The sequence below is a fragment of the Thermobia domestica genome, chromosome 7 (genome assembly GCF_964235325.1).
Source record: "Thermobia domestica chromosome 7, izTheDome1.hap1.1, whole genome shotgun sequence".
NCBI classification, from domain to species: Eukaryota; Metazoa; Arthropoda; class Insecta; order Zygentoma; family Lepismatidae; genus Thermobia; species Thermobia domestica.
Genome location: NC_137460.1, coordinates 62,555,413 through 62,567,962, shown reverse-complemented (window position 1 = coordinate 62,567,962; position 12,550 = coordinate 62,555,413). Strand labels below are relative to the sequence as shown.

The window sequence follows — 12,550 nt, the reverse complement described above, 5'->3', positions numbered from 1 at the left end:
AATGTTGTGTGGAATTGGAAGTAGTGTTTAACATTAACATCACTATCCGCCTCACGAGAAAGAAAGAAAAAGAATTCCACCAATTGCATGCTGCTTCTATAACAGGGAATCATGGCATAAGAAAAAAAAATACACGAAACTTATAATACTTTTTTAAAGCAAGAACTTTCTTAATGTACACAAAAATATTAATGATACTGTACATTTGGAGATAAAAGTTGACTGGTATGTCTTGGAAACATAACTCGAAATCTGTATATCTTGCACTGATTTAACTAGTGAAACAGTGCGAGATTGAAGTATTTCTCTGATACACAAAAATATAACGAAAACGCAAAATCAATGACAATATTTCAGTTATTAAGGTAAAATCAACATGAATCGATGCAATACGAATGTTTGTTACTTCATTTTATTTATTTATTTATTTATTGCGAGTCCCAAGAACGATGCACTATAATATGTGTTACTAATACTCTATTACAATTAATAAATTGTTTATTTTCAGGAATAATACTAACTCTGTCATCCATATTAACAGAGAGTCCGAAACACATGTGTCAGGTTTCCCCTCACAAGTCATCATTAGTTTTTGTTGTCGGAAAAGTGAAGACAATTACGATCTTTAAAAAGTGAACCCAAACACCAGAACATCTGTCAGTTTAGTTCGGGACTACAGCTATAAGGACCAGACTGGAAATTTTTCACTGTGTATGATTTATGAAAAGAGGGATCCAAGCTTTATGCGATTTATATAACTAACTAAACTAACTAAATGCCTTACGGAACCCGGAAGTTCAATGCCGCGTTCACAAAAGCTCTCTATTGACTTCTGTTCTTAGCCAACTGGATCCAGTTTCTACTTTGTATTCCTATTTCCATCTTAATATCGTCCTCCCATCTGTGCCTAGGTCTTCCTAATGGTTGTTTTTCGATTGGACTTATAGTTAAAAACTTCGAAAGCGTTCCTAGTTTATTCCATTCTGGCTACAAGACCCGCCCACCTGAGCCTGCTAGATTTGATGATACAACATATTTGCTAAACGGTATAAATTAATTTATGTAGTTCCTCGTTATGAAGTTTCTGCCATTCCCCATTCCCATTCTTCTTGAGTCCGAATATTCGTCTCAGGATCTTGTTCTCAAATACCATCAATCTACGTTCTTCCCTCAACGTAAGCGACCCTGTTTTGCAACCTTACAGAACAATAGATATGATTATCTTTTTTATATTTTAAGCTTCAAATTCCTCGATAAGATTCGCAACGACGAAAGATTTTGAACTGAATAATACCACGAAGTCCCTAATTTTAGTCAACATTTAATTTATTCGTGAATATGGTTTTGGTCTGTTAATATTGATCCTAGATATTTGAAAGTATCCACTTTATCGAAAGTATTATTTGATATTTTAACGTATCCACAATTTGTAGTATTACGATCCCGACAAACTTAAATGTACTTAGTTTTCTCTGCATTTACTTCTAAACCTATGTCTCTCCAAGCGTTTGATAATCCTCTGCATTTCTTTCTATTGTTCTCCTATCATCGCCTATTAAATATACATCATCATGCGATTTATACACCCTTTGTAAACGGCCTTGAGTTCTAACTCTAATAATTACTAAATAAAACACCTTTATTAAAGTAAAATGACCAAGAAAATATTTTTAATTAACTTGTGAACACTTCATATGATTTTTGACACCCCTCGTAAAAATTCACTACAAGTATTAAATAAAAGAACAATTTAAAACAGATGGTTTTCAAAAGCTTCAGTTACAGACTACTTATGCTAGTAGTACTTCCGTCTGGTTTGTGCGTGAGGCATGACGTCCTTCGGAAAGGTCATAGGAGACAAATTATCAACCGGACATTTGTATGCCACAAAAAGAGGAAAATTACGGAAACCAATAGAAGCACTGTTCTAAACAACATTTCAAACCACTCTTCATTGTCGAACACCCAGAAAGTGGCATTATTTAAATTAAACAACAGGTATTATTAATAAATGCAATAAGTATAAAAAATCATAAAGCACAAAAAAGTCATTAATTAATACCAGTAACAAAATTCTAGAAGCACAGGTTATGAAAATTGTTTAAGTTATACTCTACCACTCTACCTTAAAATGTTTTATTGTTTCTGTACACGGCCATCCTATCGAATCAGTGATCAATATCAAAAACATTATGGGACATTTCTAACATCACATAGTTACAATGCAGTGACATTAAAACCAGACTACACGATTTTAATGTATCTTTACCCCCATCTATACCAAAAGCACTTATCACATGCTCAAATGGAATTTTATGCCGGATGATACGAGAAGCAAACCATCAAGAATAATTAACTTCCATTCATGCTCTAGTTCATTATCAGACTAAGTCATCGAGTTAACGAGCTAACAACAAAAAGACATAATAACAACAGAAGGATGCGTCCTTTTCCAGGTAAACACTGTTAAACCACCACAAAAAAAAAAAATTAAAACAAATGTAGAATTCATTGTATAATAAGGAACTACTCGTTTTCACTTATTTCACGAGCTCGAATTCCCTGACTTTTCCAGGTTTTGCTAGTCACGATTTACAAATTTTCAGGCTTACCATATATATAACAGAAAAGCAACCTATTTTTCGCACCAGGAGATTCCGTACTATATGTGTACGCGTACATAGTGTGTGTGTTTGTGTATGTAAATAAAAAAAAAAAAAAAGTTCTCCAAAAGAAACTATTTTATAAAATATCCTCTACCAAACAGCTCATCAAGGGAAAAAAAAAAATAAGTTCAGAAGTAAAAATCCTACTTAAAATTCCCTGATCTTTTTCGGCTTTTTTTCGTGGAATTCCTTGACTACAGGTTTTCCAGGTCGGTTTGGCCAATTATAGAATTTAAGATTACATATACGAACTGTTTAAGTATATATCAGAATATTTTTCTTTTCCTTTGTCTTTCCTTATGAATATCGTATCTTTTCCTTATTGTACGCACGCCATAACAAAATGACGAAGGGAGGGGGGGAGATACTAAGATAACTCTAGATGACTAATACGTTTAAGAAGGTAGAAACGCACGACGGTTTGTCTATGAGACGAAATGAGACATAAGTTTTGTGAGGAAGTGCAAAACGAGTCAGAGCTCCTCCAATAGAAATAGAAAACTATCCGAGAAGAGACATCGCTTTCACGAGACAGGACAGTGTCAATTCTTGTCTCGTACACAACCCTAACAACGCCAAAGTTTATTACGTCCTGGAAAGATTTTAAAAGTATTTTGGGTTTCTTACATCAAAATATACCACAATCTGGGAGCCCTTCCGCTGGTCTACTGGCTATCCCGTGCGTCTTAGACGCACGTACTCGTGGATTCGATTCCCGGCGGAAGAGCATTTAAATACATTACGGTGGTAACAATAATTATGGAACTGTCATCAAGGAAACCTTATACCATTCATGAATAAATAACTTGGAACACTTAGTTAAATTTCCAAAGTTATAATATTACAGGTAAATTGATATTGGAGATCTTTACAAAAGCTTAAGTAACGAAAATTGATTTTTTAAAAAATTATTTAATCCTGTTATTTCATTTAACACATCTGACTTCCTGTTAAGTAATTGTTTTAACTCAATTACACAAGATTAAAAAAGAAAATAGACGTAATGAGAACAGAAACAAGCCAAAGTTGTCATGAGTCATGGAACTCATTAATAGAAACGTATTTTTAAAAAATCGAAGTTATTCACTGTTTCAATGTATTAATTAAGAATAATACGTCTTTTACCGATAATGATTTTGGAAACGTAATTCAAAATATAGTGCAAAGCGAATTGTGAGAGCAAACTGAAAGATGTCGTGTTGTGACTGAACTGCAATTTAATTCCTTTCAATAACCACACCACGTGGACTGGTTACGGACACTGGTCAAGACAACTAACGAGTTCCCTTCTCAGCTGATACCCCATTAGTAGACTGAAACGACAAAAGACATATGTGTACCAATGCAGCTATAAAGTTCAAGATCAAGCAATAAAAAAAGAATATGAACGCGAAGCTCAGTTCGTCTCATCCGAAATTAACCAATTTCATCAATCTAGTTGAAAGAGTGATACAAAACAAGTTTGTATAAGAACGTTAAAGAATCTTTATAATCACTACATATGCTTTGTTAATATTGACATTATATATATTCGATAACTAGCTAACCGCTTCCTCAGGAAGCATTAAAATTCCACGCACAAATTAGTCAAGGTCGAACTCATTTCAACATTCCTTACATATAAACTTAAAAGACAACAGTCGTGCTTCTTCTAAACTGAATTAATACTACACAGTATTTGACATTTTGTTTTTGTTGGATCGGAAATAATGAGTTACGCCAAAAGTTCAATTTAATAGAAAAAAAATTTTTCCATATAAGTATTTAAAATAAATTGGAATCATACAGACAATTCATTCGTCATTGATTTTTTTTTTTCAGTAATTAAACATCTTTCACGTCTTAGTGACAGTGGCGGATCTAGCCCGGGGCCAGGAGCTCAGCCTTCCAGGTTTTTGAGCGACAAAAACAATGGAACCTATTACGGTATTTATATATTTTTGAAAGTTTATAGTAAGTGTTGCCTTTTATTCTTTATTGGAAAATTTTGAAACATTAGATATAGTTTTTTTTTTTTTTTTTTTTTTTTTTTTTTTTTTTTTTTTTTTTTGCAATATGTAGGACAATACTTGAGGTTCATAATGTCAACGTCCAACCTAGTAATAGTTTCTATCGGGAGAAAGTTGAGTTGGAAATTTCTGCCGGAGACATGAAAAACTGTAAACTACATCTATCATAGTTTCGGTTCTGGTTGTCCTCCATTTTTACTCTCTACATCCGCCACTGCTAAGTTATACACTAAAATTTAACGAAGTACGTTAACATTCATCTTATTAACCCAAACACAAATAACTGAAACTGTTAAAGCTTCCTCGTGAACTTCTGCCATATAAATACCCAGCTACCGCGAATGGATTTGTTTGGAAAACACAAAGCAATATTGATCGTAATATATGTATCCGCAAATAATGACCGTCAAAATAAATCACAACAAGCATGCAAAAACTTAAAAAAACATTTTTAGCTCTTTTCCCACAAAATTCTGTACCAAAAAATTCTTGCTAAAAATTTATAGAAGGTATTGCATTACTTTGTTTACAATGACCACTAGCAAGTTAGCTGGAATTTATTGGAAGAAAGCTATTGTATTCATCACAAAAATAATACCACAGTACACTCAAGTTCTATTGTTCCCCACTCAATTGAAAGTACAGAACTGAAATATTCACTCTTATTCACAAGAGTTACCTATATGCTATTTTTTAAAACACTAAGTTGAAGAAAAAATCGACGAAACAAAGAACTGACAAATATTATGAAGACTGATAACACCTGAGAATGATTTCAGATACCAAAAGAAATAATGAAAAAAAAAAAAAAAAAAGAATAGACTAATATTTACTATGGTCAAAAATGAATTTTTCATAAACCAAAGAAGTTAATCCATTTCAGTTGTTAAGATTTTCAAACTATACCATGCATGAGTAAAGAAAATCTTACAGAACGTCTATGTTCGAATATTTCTCTGTTCGTCCATTCGTCCGTCGACAGTCATCGGAGCAAAAGCGATAAGAAACAGAGAAAAGCGCAGGTTTGGAACACGAACAGTTCATCTAATCCACTGACCTTATATTTAATCTGGAAATGGTAGAAGCCTATTACTTCCGGTTCTTCGTTGATCGCCATAGAACACAAATGACAATAGATAAATATTAGCAGTTTTTTAGAATCGATTCAGTACACCAACAATAGGCACTTGTTTTCACTCTTAATATCTCTCTCTACTAAAAGCGGAAGTTGTAGAAATCAAACCACTTCTGGGTTCAATACATCTTCACAGAGCAAAATTGGTAAGTGATAACGAGAAAGGGCTTTTGAAATGGATTCAGAGTCGAAATACGTAAGTGATATCTTGCCCTAGTCATCCTTTACTCGACCTGGAAATGGCAGAAAACAACCACTTCAGATTTCAACGTTGAACCTTAGAGCAAAATCTGTAATATAGGCCTATAGCGAGATGCAGTTTTCCAGAACCAATTCAGTGTTCCAAGAATATATTTAATTTCCACCCTAATTTCTCTACTAAAACAGGAAGTGGTAGAAATGTACTAAAACTTCTAGTTCCAATACTGATCACCATAGAGCAAGTTCGGTAATAGCGAGATGCATGAATTCAGTACTTTAACAATAGACTCAATCTCAAAGTTTTGTCCTCTGGTAGAAATTTACTACCACTTCCGGTTTCTTAGAACCCTTAATCGATCCAAACAAAACAATTCTCACTATCTCTTACCGCGTTTACTCCATGCAGGGCGATGTTGAAACCGGAAATTATTGCCCCTCTACATCTTGGCCAAAATTGATGATGATTCATCCAGTAGTTCTTTCTTCTCGCGCACGGACATACAGGGTAAATACGTATAGGCTATAAAAAAGTTTTAGTAATCAAAATTCCGCAAAATCCTTAAAAGCTATTAAGAATTTTTTTATAGTAATAAATCCACAGAATTTATTAAAATGTGTATCATTTTTCCCTTATTAGAATCAGGCAACAGATTTACACGACTGTGTTGTTAGTATGTACACCCGTTACTCCCACAATAACTCTTGAATAGAAGAGAAGTTTTGAATTCTGGTTCTTGGAATACATGTTCTTCTTGTTCACCTCAACCATAGGTTGATGGGAACATGGAGATTTTAAAACTTTTCTCTCGCTTGGAAGAGTTGTTTTATACTTTGATACAACCTCTTCTTCGTAACTGCATCTAGATATTCTATTCTTGGCTTCCTCTTCCTGGTTTTCCTTCTGTCTTTCCCTCTATCAGCACGGTGATCCAATCAGAGTGGCGAATAAGATGGCCAAGCATACTGTTTCTTCTTTTTCCTATTATCTTTATGATCTGTCGTCCTTCATTAGCTTCCTTTAGTACGTCTTCATTCCTTTTCCTTTCAGTCCATGATATGCGCAGCATTCTGCGCAAACATCACATTTCAAATGCTTCCAGCTTGGATATTTCAGCTTTTCTCAATGTCTACGTCTCTGATCCGTAAAGTGTCACGCTCCATACTAGTGGCTTAATAAATCGTTTACGAACGTCCAGCGACACATTTCTAGATATTAGTAGTCCCTTTCTCCTATTGAATGCTTGTTTAGCCTGCGCTATTCTAGAAGCGCAGGCTAAACAAGCATTCAATAGGAAAAGAGGACTACTAATATCAAGAAATGTGTCGCTGAACAGAGCAATTATCTCGGCCGAATTCGTTAATGGTTTCAATCCGTTAACATTTTAACAGGTAAGGCCATCTTTAACAGCGGTAAGGCCATCTTTAACAATAGCTGATTTCCCTTACATGCAAACGAATTTTCGAATTCTGCTTTTTGCAACAGATAACTAAAGCGATTTATCGGCCGAGTTCGTTAATGGAGTCAGTCCGTTAACATCTTAACGGATAACAGCGACTTAATGATGGCTACCTGTATCCCATATTTGGTGCTGGATTATTTCTGGCACACAACAGGAAGATTTACATGTAAAATTCAATATTTTGCATGAAACATAATACAGTTGTATTTACGCTTAGAAGTGTAGCGTTACTAGTATAAAAATCATTACAAGTGTTTTACGACGGATAATAGAAAAGAGTGGTTATGAAAAATGACTGTATTAGATGCTATTTTCCACCGGCGGTGTATTAAACCAATACACGTGCTATTGGAACTCTGCCAAAACTTACTTGTTTTCACCACCATCGCTTACGCGTATACTCAACGTCGCTGACGCGCCTGCTCCCGTCGGATGCACCCGCTTCAACCTCTCCTGACTCGGTCAGATAGCATTCATGCTTTTTAGTCACCACCTAGCACAGGTTGATTTTTGTTTCTGCATTGTAATTTTTATCCCATACATCCGTATGCCGTATTTATAGGCAAATACAAAAAGAAATGTAATTTTTCAACTATTACTTTTGATGGTCCCCTTCATTTTTCTCTATGCCAAGTGAGATACTTTCAAGTCGCTCAGCGCAAACCATTTAGGAGACAATAAGAAAGAAAATCCTAACAGATAAAAGTGACTTCAACGGTGGACATCTATATTCCCCATACCGTAAGCAAAATTTTGAATTATATTTTTCGCAACTGATAGCTAGAGCGATTATTCCTGCCGAGTTTGCTAATGAAGTCAGTTCGTTAACGTCTTAACGGTGTCTAGTTATATCCCATACTTGTAAGTGTTGTATGGTTCTCTTTGTTGTCTTTATCAGAGGTTATTAAATTATATATTTATTATTTACATAATCTATATAGGTCTGACGTTCTCGACTAGTGTGTGTGATATGCAATTAACTTGAATTTTATTTTCCATTTCTTTCCGGGACTTTTGTTTAACGTAAGAGGATCAGAAAGGGACTTCAAATGTAGTCTATGGACCACACTATCGTTCCCATTAAATGTACTATGTTTGGTCTTGCAATTTATCAGGTGGCAGCAAAGTTTTCAATATGGTGGGCGTTAAAAAAGCAATCGTAATTTCTTAGAATATATATGTTTACGTGATACTGTATTTTTCAACTTGTTCAAGAATCAGGTATCAGGTTTTCAAATTTTCGGTCACGTTTCATGGACAGTATGTCAGTTGTTGCTATAATACCCTTGTGGAAAAGTTACTAATATGTTGAGAAAACTTACCTGCTGGATATCTCACTAAAATTTCCGCCGTCTAGAAGTCTTACTTTCGCAAAGAGTACAGCATTTACAAATGGTACTGCGGTCAGTTCTTCTAACTGAAATTCCACTTGAAACTTATATTTCTTCTTCTTCATCATGAATGTCATTTTGAGAAACGTTCTAACCTCCAAATATCACAAGGTTGGCACTCAAAAACTGAAACACTTCAAACGGCAACTACATGGTAGGAGTATTAACACACAATCTGTTACATAATGCTCTGGAAGCCCTGTCATTTTCACATAAGTCTTCATATCTCAATGCACTGATCACCTGTTACACATACGACTGAAGCATCTGTTTCCCACTATCTGAAAAGAGATAAGAAATATGTGTTCAGCAAATGCCTTTATATACTATAAAACTATTAACGAATGGTATGTTTGATCGTGTGCCTACTCTATTATTTTATCATTCTTACCTGTCAACATTATTAAACATTATAGCAAGGGGGAAAAAAACTATAATCCTGCATTGACAAAATTTTAAATTTCATATTTTACAGCTACTCTACAGTTGTAAATGTATACAGCAGAGAGGCTACTATATAATGGTACCGTACAGCACAGATGTATCTTCTCTCAACACCTAAATATGTTGCGATGCATGTATGAACCACACTTTGGATTCCACGATTATTTTAAATTGTGCTATAATTAAGAACTATACAATGAAAACTTTTCACAACACACTACATTACTACCAGAGATAAACTGAATCAATGAAACTGTAACCCATGATCCACGACACAATGACTAAAAAAGATATTGTTCTTTTCTATTTATATTTACATTTTATATCATAAAACAGACTGTTTACGGAAGATAGTGCGTAAGTACGAAAAGAACTTTTCTTCCTTTCTCTTAACAAAGTTATTTAAAAAAAAAAAAAAAAAAAAATTAAACAAACTTGTTTATAGATCCTTAATCTTTTTCAGTGACAGATAAGACCACATTGAGTCACTGAAATTGACCCATATTCAAAAGTCAACCAATCTGAAACACAACACCCCATAGCCCCTGCCATACTCTGGATGTGCAAAACGATCTTTGCTATATTTTTAATATATCAAGTTCCAGTAGATCATGTTAGGTTTTGCTTCAAGGATGTGCTGGTAGGCAGGGGGAGGAAGAAGCAAGATCTCCAGCTACATAAGTGTGTAACTTACACTTTCTCATTAATACATTATTATACTATTGATGAATATATTTACAGAGTGTTAATGAACTATACCGACAAACTGTAAGAGATGAAATGCAAAAATGCATATTTCATTAATGTTCAGGGTGTACAGATTATTCTCTTCAGGGTGAAATTCCTAGACATGCCATCAACTGAATTTTGAGATATGCTCTGACTTTATGATTGCTCCAAAGTAGGCAAACGATAAGCCTTGATAGCAGTGAACAGGTAATGCTTTGGCGCGATGTCGGAAGCGTTAAGGAGCGTCAGCAGCACGGTCTCTCGTACTCGGAAAGACGCATGGCGCGATGCTTTCTTTCACGCTTATAAGTGAAGAAAAAGTGAAATATACCGTGACGAAATACATATCATCACACGTTATTCCAAACACAAAGAAACATGAAGCTGCTGGTTCCTAACACTTCCACGTTCCCTCCGAAGCATTGGATGTCCATTATTGTCAAGACTTAACTCCTGCCTACTTTGGACCCTAGTTGAAATCAGGGTATATCTGAAAACTCTATTGAAACCATATCTGAGAATTACACCGTGTAGGGAATACCCTCTACACCTATTGACAATTGATGAAATGTGCATTTGTGGAGTATGTATGCGTGGCTTCCTTTACGCTGATAAGAACCACCATCCACAGTTTCTGGAATTCAAAATAGGGCCTATTGAAATTCAGCTTTTTCGCAATTTTGGACAGCCCTAGCTCTGAAACCATGCACTTTTCGCCATAAGTTTATATGAAGTTTTTCTCTTATTTTGATGTGAGGAATCACCTGTTAAAGTTTGTCGGTATAGTTCATTAACCCCCTGTATATGTAATTTCGGGAAAAATAACTAGGTATTTAGAAACTGATATAAATTCTTATTTATTAGAAAAATGTACATATCCGTCGGTACGTAAGAAAACAAACAAAAAAAAAATTATAAATCTCAACAGAGGCACCTGTGTAAGCTGTGTTGTTAACCAGTTTCCTCAAACGGCCAGGGATATAATATATACTTTTCTGAAGAAATTCAATTGTAAAATGGAATTAAATATTTCAATTTAACGTCCCACGTTTATGCTCTTTAGGCTAAGGGAAACGGACGATTAAAGCAAGTTAAAGATGCAGGAACTGGTGGAATGATAAAGTGGGAGAAAACGGGAGTATCCCGAGAAAACCCACGGACACGATGTTGTCCACCACAAGATTACTTGGTGGTGAATCGAACCAGGGACCCCAAGCTGCAGAGATAAACGCTCTACCACTGAACCACCGTGCCTCCTGGAAGTCAACTGAGATCCTGACAATAACCTCTTGAATCCATGCCTCCAATCCCTCCACTCTGCACGGTCTGAACTTGTACGCCTCGGCCTTTTGGAGTATAGATATCTATACTCAACCGATTTGACTTCGTCATCGGAATTAAAGCGTTGGCCGACCAAGAATATCTTCAACGGGCCAAGAAGATTATAGTCTTAAGGTGCCAGATCAGGGCTGTACGGTGCACGCTCGGGCATCTTCCACCCAAACTTTCCCAAGTTTCCCACAAACAGAAGCAACTACATGGGGCCGTGCATTACCATGAAGGGGTTTGACATCTCCTGCATTAATGTTAGAATGTTGCGCAAGATATTACTTTGCCAATGTCGTTTCATACGACGCAGCATTCACAGTGGCCCCATGTGGAAGAAAATCCACCAACAGAACTCTTGTTTATTTCAGAAACAGTAACGAGCATTTTCCACAGATTTAGTTACTTTGCATTTCTTCTTTGGTGAGGAATCGCTATGTTACTGCTAGAAATACACCTGACTTCTATTTTCAATTCACACGTCCCAGATTAACATAATACTGCGTAAAAAAAAAAATATTTGTGTTGCTAACAGATCCGCCCTCGCACTTAATGTTCAATCTCTAATTAACGATGTTTAACACATTGTTCCATGCAATTTCCATTAATGCTTGTTTTAATTAGCAATTATGAAATCTTTTGCGATAATTTGACAAAACCTAAATCTCAATTTTGATAAACTATTACTCGGGAACAAAAAACATGAACAGGAAAACATTTCACTCGAGAAGTAAGCAAGTCAACAGCTATTAACATGCATAGTTTGATGGAGACCGGATGAGTTCTGTAAAATGTGTACCATATATACTATCTATGTGACCAAAAAAAAAAAAAGAGCCAAATCAAATAAAGAACTTAAATAAACGTAAGTATCAAATGCAATCCATAAATGAAATTGGAATGGCATTTATAGTTTTATTTCCCATAGTTATGCAATGTAAGCTAAAGGAAACAGATGATTAACGAAAGGTTGATTATGAAAGAACTGGTGGAATGAAAATGTGCGAGGAAACACGAGAAACACGGACGATATATTAGCCAACATAAATTCAAATGACCTAAAATTGAACCAAGGACTCCTTGCACCAGAGCTGAGCAATCTACTAATGAGCCATCATATATCCTTATGAGAGTCTTTAGACTTCGTTACGGCCATAAAGAACTCTTGGAAAGTTGTCTAAGAAACTAC

General features: G+C 35.2%; 1 protein-coding gene across 4 annotated transcripts in view; it reads right to left on the bottom strand.

Moving 5' to 3' along the window:
- Positions 1 to 12,550, bottom strand: part of LOC145690163 (early estrogen-induced gene 1 protein) — a 292,289-nt gene that overhangs the window by 259,811 nt on the left and 19,928 nt on the right. For all 4 annotated transcript variants that reach the window (XM_081764783.1, XM_081764784.1, XM_081764785.1 and 1 more), the window contains exon 2: positions 8,794 to 9,143. In XM_081764783.1, the coding sequence (XP_081620909.1) occupies positions 8,794 to 8,939 (146 nt within the window). In that variant the 5' untranslated portion in view covers positions 8,940 to 9,143. The remainder of the gene's footprint in view (positions 1 to 8,793; positions 9,144 to 12,550) is intronic.